The sequence below is a fragment of the Rhinopithecus bieti genome, unplaced genomic scaffold, assembly GCF_001698545.2.
Source record: "Rhinopithecus bieti isolate Rb0 unplaced genomic scaffold, ASM169854v2 scaffold_26676, whole genome shotgun sequence".
NCBI classification, from domain to species: Eukaryota; Metazoa; Chordata; class Mammalia; order Primates; family Cercopithecidae; genus Rhinopithecus; species Rhinopithecus bieti.
The window spans coordinates 427696-449797 of NW_016812009.1; the positions used below are offsets into that span (position 1 = coordinate 427696).

The 22102-nt window shown below is 44.9% G+C and overlaps 1 protein-coding gene across 1 annotated transcript in view; it reads left to right on the forward strand.

The window, feature by feature from the left end:
• Positions 1-22102, forward strand: part of SMARCAL1 (SNF2 related chromatin remodeling annealing helicase 1) — a 65473-nt gene that overhangs the window by 6393 nt on the left and 36978 nt on the right. The window contains 7 exon segments of the mRNA XM_017895468.1: positions 1681-1914; positions 5034-5084; positions 9848-10034; positions 14161-14311; positions 16762-16889; positions 16891-16918; positions 20115-20180. Coding sequence (XP_017750957.1) covers positions 1681-1914; positions 5034-5084; positions 9848-10034; positions 14161-14311; positions 16762-16889; positions 16891-16918; positions 20115-20180 — 845 coding nt within the window.

The following is a 22102-nucleotide window of genomic DNA, read 5'->3' on the forward strand; positions in this document are numbered from 1 at the left end:
GTAGAACATATTTTGACGTGTGAAGAAGAAAAACTATCCCCTGTAATCTCCCCACTCAACTAACCATTATTAACATTTTGGTTTCATACCCTCCAGCCTTTTTTCTATGCATTAAAATACCAAGTTTTATATATGCATATAATTTTTATTTTGTCCTTTTAATTTAATGCTCCAGCATAAAGCATATTTATTTTACTGAATGTTAACAGTTAATTCTAAGTGATGAAAATGTGTCCATTATCATAATGGGCCATTTTGGCCTTCACAAAATGGTTTCATGTTGTTGAATTACTTTTGTCTTTTCCAAAAATTTTAGTACAAAATACATTTTAATAGCTGTATGCCATTCTGTCTTATGAATGTGTCGTACATTGCTTAAATTGTTTTTTTTTTTTTTTTTCCTGCTTGATTTTAATTTGCTGCCAGTTTTTCCAGTTTTAAAGCTGGAGAGGAACACCTTCGTACCTAAGTTTTGGTCTGTATTTTCAATTGGTAGTTGGGATAGATTCCCAGAAGTGGAATCATTATTCTTAGAGCTCTTGCTATAATTGCCAAATTGTTTTCCAGAAGGTTTTATTCCCAACTAGCAATATGGATGTCTAATTGTTTCTCATCAATTTTGATAAGTAATTCTGACAAGTTTGATAAGTAAAAAAGTCTCTTATTTTTCTGATTATTTATGAAGGTAAACATTTCTTCAAATGTTTGTTAGTCTTTTTCCTCCTATTTTGAATTGGCTACATCTCTATCCTCTTCTTTTGTGGTCTTAATACTTTTTTAAAGCATAAGCTCTTTTATATTTCTTTACTCAGGGTTTTGCCTTTCACTTCAGTGTGTGTCTGTTGACAGCTTAGTGTTATATAGTTGAATTTGTTAATTATAAAAATGCATCTGCAGTAGATGAAATAATGTTTAGAACTGTGTGTTTGTGACCTGGTGATCCTGGTCCTCACTCTTTTGTTCTCTGAGCAGTAGACAGAGTAGCGACCTAGGAGTAGGCTTAGCTGGGTGATTTGTGGTGTGCTGACTTCAGTGGCTTCTCCAACACAGTGCCAGAAATTATCTAATAAGTTTATTCATCCTGGTAAGCTTCCTCTTCCCCTTGTTAATTTCTGAATTTTAAATTTTTTGATTTGAAAAATGTAGGGAGGCCAGGTACGGTGCCTCACGCCTGTAATACCAGCACTTCGGGAGGCTAAGGCGGGTAGATGGCTTGAGCTTAGGGGTTTGATACCAGCCTGGGCAACATAGCGAAACCCTGTCACTACAAAAAATACAAAAGTTAACCCCATGTGGTGGTGCACGCCTGTGGGCCCAGCTACTGGGGAGTCTGAGGTGGAGGATGGTTTGAGCCAGGGAGGTTGAGGCTGCAGTAAGCCATGATCATGGCACTGCACTCCAGCCTGGGTGACAGAGCAAGACCCTGTCTCAAAAAAAAAGAAGAAAAACTTAAGGAGATGGAAAGTTACATTCAACAAATATTGAAATTCCCAAAGCCCCAACTAAAAAACACTTTCAAGCCTTCCTAATCTAACAGTGCCTTTTCTTGCCTTCCTGCCAAACCTAGTGCCTCTTCACCATGTCCCTTCCCCACTTTCTCCCTCTTCCCTTGCCTGTGTTTCAAAGCCACATCATAGCCCTCTGCTTTATCACTTCTGTTCGATTCTTCTTCTTTGGCAGTGAAAGCAGCCCAGAGCCTCCCCACGGTCAACCTGCAGCCTCTGGAATGGGCCTATGGCAGCAGCGAGTCACCCTCCACCAGCAGTGAGGGACAGGCCGGCCTTCCATCAGCTCCGTCCCTTTCCTTTGTCAAAGGGCGATGCATGCTCATATCCAGGGCCTACTTCGAAGCAGACATCGGTTATTCACAGGACCTGATTGCACTTTTTAAACAGATGGATTCCAGAAGATACGGCAAGTAATTGGTCTTTGTCTGATTCCCCGAATGTGTAGTATGGTCTGTGTTCTCAACATAGGGTGTTTTTCTCTACCTTGAATGTTCAAAATTTACTTTCTTGGGTAAGCCTTCCCGTTCTGCTCCTCTTCCTATAGAAAGATGACACGTTAATTATTCCAGATAGTAAACATACAGTGGCGGCTGTTTTGTCATTAAGGCCTTCCAAAGAGAAGACCCCATTGACAAGACCCCCTGGTCAATGTCTTCTTGGTGGAAGCAGGTAAATCCTGCTTCAGCCATTTAAAACCCATCTGTTTTTATTTGGGCCTTTGCAGAGCAAAAAAACAGGTGGTTGCCATAAAAATAAATGCTTTTCCATATGCAAACTTCGTGGTTTTCAAACTTGAGCATGCAGGGAACCGCCTGCAGGGGTTGTTAAAACGCAGATTGCTGGGCCCCACTACCGGAGTTTCTGATTCTAGAACTTGAGCATGGAGCCAAAAATTTGCGTTTCTCACAAGTTCCCTGAGCTGGTGCTGCTGCTGCTGCTGATGCCATAGTTTGAAAATGATGATAGTTCTCCCCTCGGCCTGCCCGTCAGCATCACGGGGCCACTTCAGAAACACCGATGCCTGGTTCTTATCCAGAGAAGTTGATTTATTTTGTCTGAGGTGGGACTTGGACATTGCTGTTTTGTTTTTTTTTTTTTTTTTTTTTTTTTTTTTAATCTTCAGATGAGCCTAATTATAAGCCAGTCTTGAAATCTACGGGCCAAGGCAGAATAGTTTTGGTGTATTTTATTTATTTTTGAGACAGTGTTTCACTCGGTTGCCCAGGCTGGAGTGCAGTGGCGCAATCTTGGCTCATTGCAACCTCTGCCTCCTGGGTTCAAGTGATTTTCCTGCCTCAGCCTCCTGAGTAGCAGGGACTACAGGCACCCACCACCACACTGGGCTAATTTTTGTATTTTTAGTAGAGGCAGAGTTTCACCATGTTGGCCAGGCTGGTCTCAAACTTCTCCGCCCGCCCTGGCCTCCCAAAGCGCTGGGATTAATTAGAGGCGTGAGCCACCACGCCTGGCCATTTTGCTTTATCTTTCTGTGAGGTTCTTCAAAAGCTGCCCCGTCAGAATAGGGGAGAAGCAGCTATAGATTCTGGACTCCTGGGTGTCATTCTTAGCTTGGGCCACATTGTTTTTTAAAAACGATGTAGTTTTTATGGATTGGTGTTTCCCCATTCTTGAATTGGTTTAATCTTGTTCTTAATCAGGTAGAACTTAAGTACTTAAAACCTCATGCCTTTGAGACCTCACATTCAAGCATCGTCCTGGAAGAAGCCTCTAGAATTGCTTGCTCAACAAGAGTTTTCATCAGGGTTTTGGTTCCTTCCGGGGGAGGCTGATGCTGGTTGCTACGTCATCATCCTTAGATGGATGGAGTTTGGACTGATGAGGGCAGGCTGGTGAGCAGGGCATAGGGGAGTTGTGCGAGGCCCAGACAGGTCGTGAAATGAGCTGCTCCACAACAGCCTAGATCCTTTGCCTTTCCTGCCCCCTTGGATGTTTGGCTTCAGCTTGGGGTGGCCCGTAAAAGGCAAATACAGGCCAGGTGCAATGGCCTGTAATCCCAGCAGTTTGCGAGGCCGAGGTGGGTGGATCACCTGAGGTCGCAGGAGTTTGAGACCAGCCTGGCCAACATGATGAAACCCTGTCTACTAAAAATACAAAAACTAGCCAGGCATGGTGGTGCCAGCCTGTAATCCCAGCTACTCAGGAGGCTGAGGCAGGAGAATCGCTTGAGTCTGGGATGCAGAGGTTGCAGTGAACCAAGATCGCACCACTGCACTCCAGCCTGGGCTACAATCTCAATAAAAGATAAAAAAGGCAAATACAGTGATGTGTGTCTGTCACTGGCCTGTGAGATCACACTCCTGACATGGTCTGCATTCTGGGAGTGGGTACCATGAAAGTATTGATACTGATACTGCTCACACCCAGATGTCCAAAAACCATGATTGGTTCCTTTGCCTCAGCTGTTGTTCACAACTTTTCCTGATTGCTGCTGTGCCGCTGTGAGAATCAAGTTGTCAGGAAGGGCCTTCCTCTTCTAGTTCTGCATTTAAGATTAGTCTGTCTGCTTTGTTCCTTCCATCAGGTTGTACCTGGACGACCTTGCTTTTTCCTGAAACTGACCCACTGTGTCCAAGATGCCTCTTTCTGACCACCTTGCTTTTGAAGGAACCATATAGCGAAGAATGAACTTTTGCTGCCCAGATAGCATTTACCGAGACCAAGCGTCCTTGATTTTTCAAAAGATAGATTAGTACAGAAATTCCTCTATTTAAATAATGAGCCACCATTGGGTAGAAAGATGCTCACCTTTTTAGTTGATAAAGTGTGTAATTTATACTACACTGTGCTAATTAGCAGATGATGTAATAATCACACTAACAATAATTCATAATAACTGGATTTTTAGGGTGCTCATTGTTTTCCAGTCATACTTTTATAAGCATTTTACTTTAATTTCACATAATCCTCACAGTAACCAGTGAGGTAGGGGCTGTGGTATCTTTATTTTTCAGATATGGAAACTGAGGGAGAGGTGTTACAGTGAATTGCCCAAGGTGACATAGCTAGCAAGAGGCAGAGCTGAAATGGAAACTTTGGCAGTTTGACCACTCTGACCACATGCAGCTTCTTTCCCATGTGTAAAATGGAGTTAACAACAGCCCACTTGGGAGGGCAGATGAGATGGTGCCACTGAGTGTTGGCACAGTGCCGGGCTGAATGTGAATGCTGCTTAGGTGTGAGCTACAGTTATCACCCCTGTCACTCAGGGCATTTCTGACCTGCTAGACCCTCCCCAGCCGTGTATCCTGTGGCACCTTTTATCACAACCCTTACAACCCAGTGTTGTCAGCATCTCTGCCTCTCTTTCCTCCCAGTATATTGGGGAAGCCTCCAGGGAAAGTACTCTCCTAACTTCTCTATCCACAGTGCTAGGTACAGGACCAGCTGCCACATTGTCTTTAAGCTTAATGGAAGTTTATGAAGCCAAGTAATAAATGAGTAGGTGTGATCACGTAGCAGGAGGACAGGGTGTCCTATTTGTGTATTTATTTCTTGTCATTGCAGATGTCAAGACCAGGAAGTGGAGCTTTCTCTTGGAAGAGCACAGTAAACTAAGTGAGAAGCCTTCCTTACTTGTTTTATATCATCCTTTGTTAAGCTTTAATAATTCACCTTAAATTTGATGTATTTTCGAAGAATCTTCTCCTTCCTTTGGTGTGGTGGGATGCTTGAGTACAGGGTAAGTAAAGGTGAGGGTGCAGCCTTGTCCACATCCACTGAGACGGCGGCTTTATGACAGCCCAGACAAATGCCGGGCCTCTTTTGCCATAAGGGTGAGGTGGCAGTAGTGAAACTTCCCAGGCCTGGGAAACCTTCCTGCTGTCATGGAAGTGCTGGAAGCAAGGGTACATAGACTTTAGGAATTAGAAGTGAGCTAGGTTTGCTTAGCTTAGGTGGAAGTGACCATAGATTACTTCTGAGAATAAGCTCTCAGTGTACTTCTAAAACTGGGTGGGATGATCAAGAAAGATAGGAGAGTCTCACTAGGAATGGACTTCCTAATAGAGTTCTGTCTGAAGCAGAAGTCAAGGCCAGGGACTTATGCATTGTAATAAGCACTTTACAGACTGACCAAGGCATGGGGTATGTGTACAGACAGCATAAGTGCAAGAAGAAGCAGCCAGTTCTTCAATTCTGCACTGGGTTTGCAGCTAGCATAGCTTATGTTCCTCTACTTTACTCCCAATCCTGACGGCCTACTGGGTCTCCCAAACCAAGGAAGGAGTCATCTGTGGGTACCAATCAGGCCAGGACAGACATGAACCAACCCTGGGAGCTCTGAGTCATTGGCCATCTTGCCTGGCAGGCTAGGGCTTCAATGTGAGGGAAAAACTGGGTTCCTTCCTTTTGTCTCCTTATGTGACTTACTGTGTGACATTGGGTAAATAATTAAACCTTCTGGGTCCCATTGTCCCTTTAGTAAAAAAAGGGGTGGTCTTTAATCTCTATCTGCTCTCCTGACGTAGGAATTACATATAAAGGAAGAGCCTTTGGTTCCCTGAGCAAAACTTGCTGTGAACTGCATGATTAGGTTTGAATATGAAATGATAACTAAATAAATGCTGGCTGAAGCAGAAAGGATGGCTCACGTTGATCTTGAGACTCTCTGGCTGCTACTATTTGGAACTTGTGATTTAGAGGGAATTATTTGGCAAAAGCTGAATTTTTTTTCTTTTTGAGACAGCGTCTCACTGTCACCCAGGCTGGAGTGCAGTGACACAATTTCACCTCACTGCAACCTCTGCCTCCCAGGCTCAAGCGATTGTTGTGCCTCAGCCTCCCAAGTAGCTGTTACACAGAATCCTTTTGGTGCCACTTTGCCAGCTGGGCTTGCTGCTGGGCTTGCTCTGCCCACTCGGCTCACGCTACTAGTCCAGATTCCACACTCACTGAGGGCAAGCTAGGCATGGAGCAGTGGAGGGTGTGTGAGTGAGTGAGTGTAGGGTCTGGCCATGGCACACAGCCAGGTGCATCAGAGCGGGCAGCTCCAGACTGTGGCATGGGCACTCGCTCCCTGTGAGGCTGCAGCTGGACTAGGCATACCACAAGCAGCTTCTGCCTTGGGCACCAGCATCTGGATGATGGGAATGTGCTGGCGCCCAAAAACTTAAAGACACCAGCACCCGTGGAGCCCCAAGGGGGTGTTACAGCACGTTACAGCTCTGGCTCCGGGAGTCCCAAGGTCTGGGCCCCCAGAAAGGTTGCCGCTCTTCACTCCTGTGGTCCGGCAAACAGGAGCACATCACTGCCCGCAGCTTGGCGAGCAGACCAGGAACGTGTTATAGCCCTTTTCTCACCTGCTATTCAGCGAGTCCCAGATTCTTGTCCTGCATCCAAGAAGAATGAGGTTACATGAACAACTGGAGAGTGAGCAAGGCAGAGAAGGGTTTTATTGGTCAACAGAACAGCTTTCAGTGGAGAGGGGACCCAAAGTGGGTAGTCCCAACGTGTGGCTGAGTCCAGGGTTTTTTGGGCTCAGAATGGGGGCATGTGTGCTGATTGGTCCATGGGCAGGCCTGGAAAAAGCACATTCCGTTGGCTAAAAGGCACTAAGGAAGTTCTCACTCTGGGTTGTGGACTCCACCTAGAACTGGCAGCCCGGTTTTCAGGTTTTAGTCTGTCTTCGGCTTGAAGGTTGGGTTTCACTGTGGACCCACCCCTGTCTGCCTATGAAGTTGTCTGCCTCCTGCTGTTATCAGCTGGAATTGTAGGTGCATATCCCCATGCTTGGCTAATTTTTGTATTTTTAGTAGAGATGGAGATTCGCCATGTTGGCCAGGCTGGTCTTGAACTCCTGGCCTCAAGTGATCCTCCCACCTTGGCCTCCCAAAGTGCTGGGATTACAGGCGTGAGCCACCGTGCCCGGCTGCAAAAGCTAAATTGTTGATGAGAAATAGGAGTGAGTTCTTTCCTTCTCGCCTTTGTCTTTCAATCAGGAAACACAAATATGTTAGCTATAAAGTCTTGACTTTTACGGAACAACAAAAAGCAGGACACTTACGGCATTAGTAGATAAATGTAGTGTTGAAAAACCATGACTTACGACTCACACAGCATTGTAGAGTGGTTCCTGATCTTTTGCAGACAACACATTCCTTGAAATACCTGATGAAAATAATGGATTCTTCACCCAGAAAAAAAATGCACATAATGGCCACAAATAAAATTTTGCACTTGATAAAAATGATTCCATGGATCCTGAGTGAAGATTCTAGATTTAGAGTTTTTACCTGCTATCTCATCACGACAGTGTCTCACGGAAGATAAGACTGATCTTCCTATTTCGTAGACTGAGAGAAGGTTGGGCCCAGAGAAAGGAAACAGTGGCTTTTCTTACTGGGAGCATCGCAGGGTCACAGTAAAGTCAGTGACAGAAATAAGACTAGAATTGCCATCTGCCTTTGTAACATGACCCATTATAAAATTTAGAAGCCAGCTATACTAAGAAGCTGGGAGGGAAAGCAGTGAGAATAGAGCCCAGTTCCAATTTAGTTCCAATTTCTTTGCAAGTACTGTGAACCAAGGGAATGCCCACCTCCCTCCTCACCCCATGCTCTCCTTCCTCATGAGTGAAATTAGATGGTTGACCCTGAGCTAGTAAACGTGTGCCTAGGAAACTAATGACGAAATGACAATAAGACCTGCGTACGTGAATGCTCATTGGTGAAGCAGTGGGAGTTATTTTCTCTAGTAAGGAGAATCTAAGCTTTCCTCCTCCCTCTTTTCTAAGTGACTCAGGCCTTTTGCCCCCAGTGAAATTGGCATAAGGCCTTTTGTTTTCCCCTTGCTGTCAGTCCAGAAGGGTTCTCAACAATCTTGTCTTGTCAGCTGCTATTTGAAAACATTAGCATCTCTGCTATGTGGCTAGTAGCATTCTGCCAAAGAGCTATTTTACAGAAATGACTTCTAGATGACTCACGAAGCCAGACAGCACGTCTGTCATCTCCTAGTACCAGGGAAAGGGCAGTAGAGACAGTTGTTGTCAGGGAATGGTGGTTTTCTCAGAAACACCGAGATGGCTGAACTTGCAGCATAGGATTTTGGAGACAGTAGTTGGTAGGAGACAGAGTAGATGTTGGTTTTATTCCTCTTAAATAGCTGAAGGAACATAATGCCTACAAAGCACTGCATTTTCTATCAGCCAGTTCATCAGCCCTTTCGTAACTTTCATCAGGTATTTGAGTTCTGAAGATCACTAGAATTAAAATGAAAATGGTTTTTCTGAAAGCACATGGAGTGCTCAGCCTCCTGAAGTGTGCAGAAATCAGCATGCTAAGATTTAATTTGGAGGTATAAAATGTATTTGTGCATCAATATGGACAGTCTATTTTGTATTAAAGCCTTCAACCTTACCTAATTTCCTCTCATGGTGATTCTTTTCGTGGAAACTGTTTCCAGAAATAACTGGTACTTATATTTAGTGGAGGAGAGAAATGGACTTAAATATATTGAAATACAAAGCAGTTGGAGGTAGCAGTAGATGGCTCAGCCCTGCACGTTCACATCAGCATTTACGGTGGTAACCGATTGATGGCTGTGGTGAAAGACTTTTGGAATCAGTTGTGAGGGTATTAAGAAAACACGATCACACATGACCATATGAAATAGAGAACCAGCCTTAGAATTCCAAATAATATTGGATAGAAGTAAAATAATACCCAGTTTCTCTTTGTAGTTTCCTTTACTGAATACCGGAGGACAATTGGCCTCTTGGTGGGTCACTCTCACTCCCAGGGTGCCCTTGAAAAGGTAAAGGATAAAGAGCAATTGACGATCTGTAAATAATGGCTACTCTTCTAATTAGATTCTTCAAAGGAAAATGATAAAAGGGAAGAACATCCTGAAAGTGACAGCCTGCAGGACAGCAGGCTGTGTTAGTGATTTAACGGTAATTCCACTGCCAGGGGTCTCTAGGTCTATCATTTTTTTCTCTGCATTTTTAATTTGTAATTCAGCCTCCTTCTCCCAAGAATTATGTGTTTTTTTAATCTCTGTGGTTTATTCTTTTTCTGTTTCTCTGTTGAATAAAGGTGGGGTTTTTTTTCCCTCGTTTTTGAAGTTTAAAATCAGGTGAGACTGCATTCTTTCAGAAAGCAAGGTCAGTGCAATTCATTTGCTTTCATTTCCATGTAGATCCCAAGTAATTTATTTTTCCCACTTGGGTTAATGATCCTGACTAGGAGAGATTTCTCCACCCATTATATAGGGACCTAGGACCAGCATCATTGGAAGGAAATATTTATATCCCAAAGCTCCTCTTTCTCCAAATCTTTTGGGCATGAACACTCCAGCTCATATGCTTCTGTTCTTCTTTCCAGTTGCAAAGGTGCGCTGCCTCCCACAAGTTCAGCTGGATCCTCTGCCCACGACTCTCACCCTGGCATTTGCTTCTCAGCTCAAGAAGACATCTCTCAGTCTCACGCCAGATGTCCCAGAGGCAGACCTTTCTGAAGTGGACCCCAAGCTCGTGTCTAATCTGATGCCCTTTCAGAAAGCTGGAGTCAAGTAGGTTCTTGATCTTCTTCTCTCTTCCTCTCTTGCTCGAATTTCATTACTCACCACAGACCACATTCAGATGCTTCCTGTTTTATGAACTTCTATTTTCCACGGATAGATGAAAATTTAGAAGAGTGTAGGCATTAAACAGCCAGGTGTGCTGTTACCAAAGCCTTATTGTAACCATTGATTTCAAATTCCATGGGTTAATCAAGACTCTGAATTACAGGTATGCAGAAACCCAATTCAAACTAGCTTAAGGAAAGAGATTTCTCAGTGCCTATAAGAGAAAATCCAGCATCTCTAAAGATCTCATCAGGCTGCTGTCCTCTCTCAGATCTGCTTTCTGTTCGTTTGCTCTGTTCCCAAGCAGGTGCTCCTCAAGTGTGGCAGCTCGGGCAGCCAGGGGCTTCCAGCTTGCATTCTCAGCTTAGCAACACACAGAAGCATCTTTTTCCTAATTGGGCTAACACTGCAATGACTTAAGTCTGGTACCAACGTTGGAGCCAGTCATTGTGGCCTTGGAGGCGTGAGGTCTTGTTGATTAGACTTGGTGATAGGCCCATCCCTGGAACCAGAGGGTAAGACCTGCCCACCTAAATTACTTGGATCAAAAGTGGGAGGTGGCAGTTCTCCAAAAGAAAGTCAAGGTGCTCTTATTAGAGGAAGAAAAAAGGTAAACCTACATCCTTCCTTTTTTTCCAGAGTTTCTTGGGAGAAGCAAAATGCCAGATTTGAACTAGACTTCTCTTAAAAATATGGGAGTTCAAGGAGAAGAAAGAGGAAGTCTTGATAGTCTGTCTAGAAATAAGAAGCTGTTATTAGACAGTGTAGTTGAACATAGAGCCCTGTGCAAGGGAAGGAACCTAAATTATCAATGGCACTGACATACCGCGACAGCCTGCCTGCTTGAAGCCTGATTGTGGTATTTTGGTGAAAGCTTGGCTATCATCTCTAGCAGGATTTGGGTCTCGGTGTGCTGTTTGGACACAATGCACTTTATTACGTTACCTGGCCCAGCCCTTCCCCCTAATTCTTTTCTTCCTTTCCTTCCATCTCTCTTAAATAGCACACTCTGCAAAACGTCCTCTGGCATTGCCATTCCAGTCCTCCAGCTGGTGAGATGTCCTTTGGGCCTTGTTTGAACCAGGCTCAGGATGGTTTTTTCCTTTCATCTTTCTTCCTCTGGGCTCTTTATTAAAGCTGCAGTAGAGGTTGCCCAGCCCCACCCCCTGGGCAGCCCCTGCCTTCAGCATCCAAGTTCTTCGTGGCACTGTTAGCCATCCTTGGGCCCACGTGGTGGGTGCTGGTCTTACGCATTACCGCATTATCCCTGAGAGAGGCTCTGTGTGTGAGGCGCCCCAGGGCAGATCTGTTTCTCCCTCTGTGGCTCTAAAGCTGCTAACAGTACTTGTAATCTTTCTTCAGAATTTTCTAAATAAATTCAGATTTTAACTTTCATACTCTGAAGAGGTGGGGGCTTGGCATTGGGGGAGGAGGGCGGTCAATTCCGTGTTTTGTTGTCTTTAATGCAAGAACTACAATTGAACACACCCTTTAATTTATAAAGCAAAATCTCTTAGAAATGTCAGCATCTTCTAATATCCAAGTCAGCCTCTTCAGCAGGTGAATGAGTTGAGGCTCAGAAAGACAGTCAGTTGCCTAAAGTTATTCAGCTGCCAAAAGTGGAACTGGGGCTTAAATCTGTGTTTTCTGATGGATTAATTTCTGAGTATGGCATTTTTTTCTTTTTCTTTTTTTTCCGATTTTGGCATGTGTTTAATTTTGCATATTTGTAGTTACAATCATGTTGCCTTGTAGACATAACATAAAAAAATCAATGTCTCTATTCAATAAATCATAAAAATAATAATAATATAAATACTACAATTCGAATTTTAAAAGCATAAATTGTAAACAGGACTCCAGAAAATTTTTTCTATTATATTCAACTATCCTGTGGAGGATGACATTTAATGATGTTATTGTTCCTCTGTTATCCAGGCTTTTTCTGTCTTTGTTGTCACTTTTTGGCCACTTTGTCCCTTAGTTGGGCTCCCGCTAGGCAGGGGAAAAAGGAGAGAAAGAATGTGAAATTCAGGGGGTCCGTTCTGCTCTAAGGATGCGGATAGACCAAACTTCTGGAAATTATAGATGGTAAAGCTGAGGAGGCTGAAACAAAAGACGCTCAAAGGGCGTGGGGCTCTCCATGGATTCCGTTGCTTAGGTACTGCCTGTCCTCGCTGGCCACCAATTTTGTAAATCAGAAAGTGAGGTAGAAAATACATCTTTTCACACCTGCCCTCCCCCCATCTGTCTGTGTTGTGGGTTGATCCCAGAAATGGTCCAGAAGATTTCATAGAGGTGGGTGTACAGGGAGGAGGCTGTGCCTGTTCTGGAGAGGTGAGGCAGCCCACCGCTCGGCTCCGTTCCTCCCCAGTGGAGGGTGAGGCCGCCAGAGCAGGGCTTTGGGAAGGGCTGCCTCCTCTCTCATGCAGGGGTCCGCTCAGGCTGCAGGGAGAACAGAAGGGTGCCATGCCATGATGCCTGTTGTCCCCACACTCTACTGGCCTCGGGCTGCCTGGGGATTTGCTACCCAGTTTTCCATCTTTGGAAACGGTGTTTCCAGGCAATTCAGAAAGGGCAAGTGTAGCCTAGACTTCTTGTCAGCCCTGCTAGCTGCTGATTAGAAGAGGTGACATTCTCTGTTTTCACTGTGTGAGAAGGAAAGAGAAAGAGCTATCCCAGCGGCTTATTATCAGGATTCTGAGCAAATGATCTATTTTTCAGAGATTAGATGAAAGAAGACTAGTATTTGGCACAGAGGACCAGACATCTGGCACTTGGGATCCTTTTAGCTTTTCACTGTTTCATCATGCGACACGAGCAAGTCATTTTTACTGTTTGTGTTTTGATTCTTTTTCTTTTTGTGGAATAGTAGTTATGATAGAAGCACTTCCTTAACGCTTATGATGTTTCCAAGCACTGTTTTCAGTATTAGCTTTATTAACCCTCCCACAGCTCCATGAGATAGGTACTGTTATTACTCCCTTCTTACTGCTGAGGGGGCTGAGGCTGGAGGTTAAATCATGTGCATGAAGGTATACAGCTGCTGAGTGATGGAATTGGGACTCCAACCCCAGCCAATCTGGCTCCGAAATAGTGGAATACACCTTTATTCATAAACTATTAGCAAGGGATGCTGCACTTAGGGGCTTTAGGGTCCTGGAGGCTGCCATAATGAAAAACTCAATGCTGAGGTCGGTGCTCCCTTTTGGATAAGCACCCTTCCTCTGATCCTTTTCTCTACCTCTCTTCTCGTTACCAGCATCTTCTGTCTTTGCCAGCCCCTTTCTCTGCCTTTATGCATACTGAATGCTCTCCGATCTTCAGAAAGCCTTCTTTTCACCCCACCAACCTTTCTTTCCTTTCTTTCTTTCTTTTTTTTTTTTTTTTTTGAGATGGAGTTTTGCTTTTGTTGTCCAGGCTGGAGTACAACGGTGCAATCTTGGCTCACTGCAATCTCTGCCTCCCAGGTTCAAGCGATTCTCCTCCCTCAGCCTCCCGAGTAGCTGGGATTACAGGCATGTGCCTGTAGAGATGGCGTTTCACCATGTTGGTCAGGCTGGTGTCAAACTCCTGACCTCAGGTGATCCGCCCACCTCGGCCTCTCAAAGTGCTGGGATTACAGGCATGAGCCACCGCGCCTGACCCTTTCCTTCCTTTCAGGGCAGACTCTGGAGTGAGTAAGCCTGCCCTCCTCAGTGCTAGTCCTGGACTCCCATCACCCTCCTCCACGTACGTCCCCTGGGCCCTGCATACAGTGGGCTGAGGTGACTCCTCACTGGAAACTTCCTTCCTTGGCCTCCACAACCTAATCATCTTCCAGATCTTCTCCCTACCTTTCAACCACATTCCACATTTTTCCTTTTGGGACTTTCTCTCTCTCTCTCTTTTTTATTCTGCTCCCTATTTGGCCCATGTTCCTTCCCTTCTGGGGAGCAAGTCTGGTGGTGGGCTGGGCCCGGGCTGGCCAGTGCGGTGGCCTTCACCTGGCAGTGCTGACCCACCGGACGTGAGGGCAGATGAACTCGTGCCCCGGGAAACATGCCGTCCTCACCTTGTCTGCCTTCAGTTTTGCCATAGCCAAAGGAGGCCGCCTGCTGCTCGCTGACGACATGGGCCTGGGGAAGACCATCCAAGCCATCTGCATCGCAGCCTTTTACCGGAAGGAGTGGCCTCTCCTGGTGGTGGTGCCATCCTCCGTGCGCTTCACTTGGGAGCAGGTTAATGCTCTTCAAATTGCAGTTTTCACAGAGAAGGTTTTCTTCAGTGTTAGAGTCATAAAATAATGGTTTGCGGACAGGGCCTAGGGATCTTTAAGGATCCTGTCTCAAGTAAAGGCAAAGGCAGGAAGAGAGATGAGATGCCACCTGAGGGCAGGTTGGGGGTTTTCTGGATTAGAATCAGGTTACACCTTGAGGGAAGAAAGCAGAGGAGAAACCGGCTTAGAGACTTGTGTTCATCTGTCAGCAGGCACTTCTGTGCCCTGCTCATAATACTTTTCATCTGTACCACACTTAGTTTTATTTTTCTTATTTATTGGTTTTAAAATTTTATTTATTTTGAAACTGGATTATGAGACTGGCTAGTTTTGTACTTTTGTAAAGATGAGGTTTTGCCATGTTGCCCAGGCTGGTTCCCGAACTCCTGGGTTCAAGTGATCCACCTGTCTTGGCCTCCCAAAGTGCTGGGATTACACGCGTGAGCCACTGTGCCCGGCCCACACTTAAATTTTAAAATATTTTTACCTCCTATATTTTCCTCAATCCCATGACAGTCCTGTGCGGTAGGTACAATAGACAATAACCCTATTTATAGATGAGAAAACGGAATCTCAGAGGCTAAGCTCCATGCTTCCTGTTAATGAGGAGCCCTGCCAGATCTTGATGTGGCATCTCCTGACTTCCCAACTCAGGGATTTTGCACTCTGTAGAGCGGGGAGTGAGTGGGATGTTCACTGTCTGCCAGGTAACTTTATGGATGCAGAGCCTGGCAAGAACACTGTATCACTCACCCTTGAGCTCTTTCTACTGTAAATCCAGGAATCAGTGGTTTTGTGAAATGAATAAAAAGTCCGTGAACAAACTTAGTGAAGAAGGAAGACCTAGTCCATCGTCCACAGCTTTTTCTAGCTTTATGCCACTGACGTCAGCCTGGGGCTTCTTCCTGAGGCCTCCATGAGCCTCTCGTGCAGAGGAGGCAGCTCCTCCTGCTGCCGGTCAGCCCAAGGCCCAGACGTTCTGACCGAAGTGATGGCAAAAAAAAGAAAAAAAGAAAAGAAAAACTAAAAAATGTGCACCTCGTTTTTTTTCTGTCTCAGTGATCTGAATTCTTTTTTTTATTTTAATTTTTAATTTAATTTTATTTTTTTAATGAGACAGAGTCTCATTATGTTGCCCAGGCTGGTCTTGAACTTCTGAGGTCAGTGATCCTTCTGTCTTGGCCTCCCAAGTCTTGTGATATGAATTCTGCCAGTGCCTGTAGAAAGTAATCTTAAGTACATATTTTGTGTGTGTTAGGTTCCCACAGCACCCTCAGAAATTTTAGGAAGAGTCAGTCAGACAGTGACCAGCCTGAGGTTAGAGAAAAGGCCAGCCCTCCTTGTATCGAACAATGTCAGCCCAGGTGGTGCAGGTGAGCACCCAGATGCCTGGGTGGGTTTGGCTAGAGATGCTCAGATTACCAGAGAGAGAAGGTGGATTTGTAGGAATATTGACATAAATAGTTTTATCATCATCAATAAACGTTTATGATTTGCCTTCAGTGTACCAGGCTCTGCTAAGTCCTTCATAAAATTCCTCTTAAAAAGAGTCGTAGTCTTTCCCTGCAGAAACTTGCCATCTAGTTAGAGATCATAGAGATGAAACCCAGACACCATGAAGTGACTGTTGACAGGCAGGGAGATAGCCAGGAATGGTGGTTCACGGCTGTAGTCTCAGCAACTTGGGAAGCTGAGGCAGGAGGACGCTTGAGGCCAGTAGTTCAAGACCAGTCTGAGCAACATACTGAGACCCATCTCTTTAAAAAAAAGAAGAAAGAAAGAAATTAGCCAATCATGGTGGTGTGCACCTGTAGTCCCAGCAACTTGGGAGGCTAAGGCGGGAGGATCACTTGAACCTAGGAGTTTGAGGCTGCAGTAAGCTGTGATGGTGCCACTGTACTCCAGCCTGGGCAACAAAGTGAGACCAACACAACTCTTTTGAGACCCGAAGTTTCGCTCTTGTTGCCCAGGCTGGAGTGCAATGGTGCGATCTTGGGTCACCACAACCTCCGCCTCCCGAGTTCAAGCGATTCTCCTGCCTCAGCCTCCCAAGTAGCTGGAATTACAGGCATGCACCACCATGCCCGGCTAATTTTGTATTTATAGTAGAGACAGGGTTTCTCCATGTTGGTCAGACTGGTCTCAAACTCCTGACCTCAGGTGATCCGCCCTCCTCGGCCTCCCCAAGTGCTGGGACTACAGGCATGAGCGACTGCGTCCAGCTCCCCCAACTCTTAAAAAAAAAAAAAAAAAAAAAAAAGAGTGTTCTGTCAGTGGCAAGTGAAGGGGTGCAGGTGGGTGACAGGAAGGTAGAGGTGATGGCTGTTCATGGGTATGAGACTGCTGCTGTCACAACCAACAGCTGCTGTGCTGGATGTTCATTGTAGCTTTATTCCCTCCTGTCATTCACAGGCCTTCCTTCGGTGGCTACCGTCTCTGAGCCCAGACTGCATCAACGTCGTGGTGACTGGGAAGGACCGCCTGACAGCTGGCCTGATCAACATTGTCAGCTTTGACCTTCTTAGCAAGTTGGAAAACAGCTAAAACCCCTTTTAAAGTTGTCATCATTGTAAGAAACTTGGCAAAGTCTTTAAGTACTTCATCTCTCTGGAAACTTTCTTTGTAAAAGCTCTGAGAACTTTCATGTCTATAATCTCCTTGTACCCCATTTAGTTTCTAGAAGAATAGAAATCACTGTCTTTATTTTGTGGGGAACTGGAAATTCATTCCCTTCAAATAGCCATTCTCAACTCTGGCTACATACTAGAATCTCGTAGGGAGCTTTTTTTGAAATTGTGATTTAATTAGTTTTTGCTGGGGATTTCTAGCTCATCTCTTTCCCAGCATGAGTCATGGATGGAGGCCATGATGTGGACCCCAGGCCACCTGGGGCTCTGGGGACTACAGCCTAGACGGCAAGGGGGTGTGCCCACATCTGGTGCCATTTTACTCAAACAATTGAGTTTTCTTCCAGCCAATGTGAAGATACACCCCCACCCCACAAAAGCACTTTTTACTCTAATTGTTTTTTTGGGGCTTTTTTTTTTTTTCTGAGACAGAGTTTCACTCTTGTCACCCAGGCTGGAGTGCAGTGTCACGATCTCGGCTCACTGCAACCTCTGCCTCCTGGGTTTAAGCAATTCTCCTGCCTCAGCTCCCTGAGTGGCTGGGATTTTAGGCACCTGCCACCATGCCCAGCTAATTTTTGTATTTTTAGTACAGACAGGATTTCACCATGTTGGCCAAGCTAGTCTCGAACTCCTGACCTCAGGTGATCCACCCACCTTGGCCTCCCAAAGTACTGGGATTACAGGCGTGAGCCACCTCACCTGGCCTCTAATTGTTTTTCAAAGAAGGTCTTACTGGACCCGCTTCCAGATTTGACAAGGTATCTTTCAATTACACACAGGCTTTCCAACTTTTAACTCCTTACATACTTCCTGAGGATCTCTAGACAGATTTGGTACCCAGCCATCTCTGTCAGTACTCAGTGCGTTTACATAGCTCACACAAATATTGTGGGAGCTTAGAGAAAGGAAGGAGAAGATACCGTTACTGACCTCAGGGGATCTATTATTATGTTTTGGACATGAGAACCACACTGTGTTCTTAGCATAAGCAAACTTGAGCATTGATAGTTTTGGGGGAGTCATTTCTGGTTTGGCACAAATTCAAGTGTGGCTTTGAAAAGATGTCATCATTGCCGGGCGCGGTGGCTCAAGCCTGTAATCCCAGCACTTTGGGAGGCCGAGACGGGCAGATCATGAGGTCAGGAGATCGAGACCATCCTGGCTAACACAGTGAAACCCCGTCTCCACTAAAAAATACAAAAAACTAGCCAGGCGAGGTGGCGGGCACCTGTAGTCCCAGCTACTCGGGAGGCTAAGGCAGGAGAATGGCGTAAACCCAAGAGGCAGAGCTTGCAGTGAGCTGAGATCTGGCCACTGCACTCCAGCCTGGGCAACAGAGTGAGACTCCATCTCAAAAAAAAAAAAAAAAAGAAAAGAAAAGATGTCAGCATACATGTGAAATGAAAACGTAAGAAGTTTTCCAGGATAATGGGGATGGCTCTAGAGTGTGTGGGAAGAATAATGCTTTCAATTCTTGACTGTTGCCTTGTGTTAGCTGCTGACATATAATCATCTATTTTCCCAGTGGTCCCTGAGCAGGCTTTATCTTTTATCCTTGTGAATATACATTTCACAGCTGATGAAACTGGCAACGAGAGTGGGTACATAAATTTGCCCATAGTCACGAAGCTAGCAAGTTGGAGGTTATTGATTAAAGCTGGGTTGCGTCTGCCTTCAGAATTCATGTTCTTCTCTTTCTGGCCCATCACTTAACTTGCCGTATGATTTTTTGGCAAGCCACTTACCACCATTGTTGGTTTGTTCTTCAGTTAAGTAAGAGCTCTGTCCTCTTGCTTTCAGAGAAATGTAGGAAAGAACAGAGTGATGGCTCTGAAGTGTCGCACTTCTCAGAAGAGGCTTCGGTTTCCAGCCATTCTTTGTGATTTGTTCCACTACTGGCACATTTTTGCCTGTTGGTTGAAAGGGCCCATTCTCTTCCATATCCTCTGTACTCTCTGTGTTTTTTCTCCACAAATACCTTTTTCTTGACTGCAATGAGGGCTCATCATCAGAAAGGCATATGACTATAGCACTCCAGCTTTCTGGACAAGATACTCTCTTGACATTTTGAGGGTTATTTCACACTCCCCTCTATTGTGCTTTTGTGGCCCTTTTTGCTCGTGATAGCTGAAATGGAATTTCTTATAGATCATCTTTAAGGACAGAGTTGGGATCTCACTGGTATCCCAGCTATAGGAAGGCTGATACCATTGAGTGCTTACTGAGTGGCAGGGCTGTGCTAAGGACTTTACATGTGTTAGCTCATTTAAGACTCACAGGAACCTAATACATAAGGAACTATGGTACCCATTTTACAAATAGCAAAATTGGCACTACAGAGAGGTAGTTGTTTAGTCACACAGCAAGGAATTTGACTCTGTACCAAACTAGAAAATTTCCACTCAAATACTCATGTATTAGTTACTCATTTGGCTTTAGAAAATATGATCAACTGTATATTTGCTTATGCAACAAAAAGAAGAAAAAGAATAAAGAAAAACAAACTATATATAAACATATATATATGTATTTTCTTATGCACTGATGCAGAGTGGTTAATCAGACTTCATGTTCTAAACATAGCAGTTCCTTGAGGATGGGAATCACATCATCTTCTTTCCATTTCTCAGTTTCCCCAGCGTTTTGTTTACACTCACCTCAGTACTGATAATATAGCCTGATTGCTTGTCAGTGTGTCTGGCATCCTTCCTGCACCCTGAGCCCCTGAGGGCAGGGGCTGGACACCCCAGAGCTTTGCATCAGTGCAGGGCCCACTATGGGGCACTTGGTCTAGTGCTCCACAGGTGTGAGGTGCCTCTTACAAAGCAGCAAACCACCTTCTAGTGGTTTCTTTGAGCAGCCTCTGAGGTGGGCGGAGCAGGGAATCATGAATCCCACTTTATAGATGGAAAATTGTCCCCAGAGACATGAAGCAACTTGCTCAGAATGCAGTAGAGAAGCTGCCACCAGAACCCTGGGTCCTGACCTAGGCCCACTGAGCCATCTCCTTAAATGAGAAAGTGCTAAGGGAGCGTCCACCTTGCACTTGCCATGCCAGGGTCAAACCTAAAGTGGCCCTTATTTCTGTCCACTCAGGATTGGACCTTGTTCACTTACGTGGTTGCTTCTTTTCAGGATGAATCTCACTTCCTCAAAAACAGTAGGACTGCCCGCTGTCGAGCAGCTATGCCAGTCCTAAAGGTGAGTACTTCTGAGAACCGAGTCCACTGAGCATTGGCATCCTGTAATATTTTGCTCAGGCTTGCATGTGGTCCTAGTCCAGCAGGGGTTGCAAGTACAGACCTGTGGGCCATGGTCATGACTTGGTGTTGACTTAGGGTATCTCTGTCTCCTTAGGGCTGTGGTACCAATTTCATCTTTCTTCCTAACATCCTGCTAAGGAACTAGTAATCAGTACTGGTAGTCAGTAGTACTGCCTTTGTCTCTCGAAGGTCAAGACTGTTGAGGCTGGGTGGGCACTGGACTCCAGAATCCTCCTTTGGCTTCCTGCTTAGACAAGGGAGAGCCTCTAGCAACTTGTCCACTAAATAGCTTAGAAAAAACTGCCTGTCTTTTAAGTCACTTGTAGTGGCAAAACTGTCAAGATGCTGGAAATCATGGAAGATGAGTTGTATTCATGAAAGTAATGGCAAAAAAGAAAACGTAATTACTTTTGCATCAACCTAATACAAACAGAACTGAGCAAGGGCTGGCGGGGTCAGTGAGATGTGCTGGTAAAGCCGAGATGGGCTTTAAAAGTTGATACTGTTTTCTGTGGCTACTCTGAGCCTCTTTGGTTGACAGAAGGGGCAGCCATCCACATTCCTCCCTGTGGTGGCCTAAACTCATCTCTGAGTGCTTTGGTGGGTGTGAGTTCTGGCTTCACAGCAGGCAGGCGTGGGTATGTGATGGATTCTAGTCTTTATCTAAGCATGTTCTGATGTGCAGTGCAGGCTCTGTGTTTCATCTGTCTCTCTCTTCTGTCTGTGTTTGGTTTCTTGGTCCCCCATCCCAACAGAGGGTAGGCCTCCAAATTTCCTTCCGTTTCGGGGGAGGGTGATTTTTTTCCTATTATTGAAAGAGGGAAGGGGAAGTACAATTAGAAAAGTAGCCTTTTCTCTCGTAACAAGTTAGAAATTTATCACAGATGACTTTGGAGGTATCCACTTTGGTTTGTTTAGACTGAGCTAACCAAAGTGTGTGTTTTTCTTGTGCTCAAAGCAACCTTTGTGTTGTATCAGCATTTTAAAACTATAGCTTTTTATTGATTAAAAGCTTTAACTTTTACCTAAACTAGGGAAAACAAATACGCTAAATGTTAATGAAGCTTAGCATTTGAGCATTAATCTTACCAGTTCCTCACAAAACACACATAAGTGTCCACTCATTTCAAGTTTTCATGTGTTTAGGAATAACGGAATATGACACATCTTCCAAGGCAGGGTCATGTCATGTGCCAAACCTAAGAATAAAAGTCTTTTACTGAAAAAGTTTGGTTTTGCTGGGGTGGTGGCTCACGCCTGTAATCTCAGCACTTTGGGAGGCCGAGGCAGGTGGGTCACTTGAGGCCAGGAGTTTGAGACCAGTCTGAGCAACAAGATGAAATCCTATCTGTACTAAAAATAGAATAATGAGCCAGGCGTGGTGGCGCACACCTGTAATCCCAGCTACTCAGGAAGCTGAGGCAGGAGAATTGCTTGAACCTGAGAGGTGGAGGTTGCAGTGAGCCGAGATTGCGCCACTGAACTCCAGCCTGGGTGACAGTAATACCTATGAATACTTATATGCTGAGAGCCGTTGATGGACGCACTTGAATAAAATGTTTTTCCTAGGTTGGTGACCCTTCTTTGGGAGGCTTTAATATGCTTTCCATAGGAAAGAAATAGGCTTTGGTATTATGGTTTCAGTATTTCAGCCATAACTAAATTAAATCTTTACTCCTGATTGTTTAGACAAAAGAAATTGCACAATAGATAGATTCTATCATTAAAGATATAATGTGAAAGCTTCTTAGCAACCACTTGTTAATGTAGTCATTGCCTGGCTGGGCAAGCTGAGCCAGATAGTGGTTTCTGAAATGTGTGCTTCTCATCCAGACGTTTGGAAGCAGCATATACCTCTTT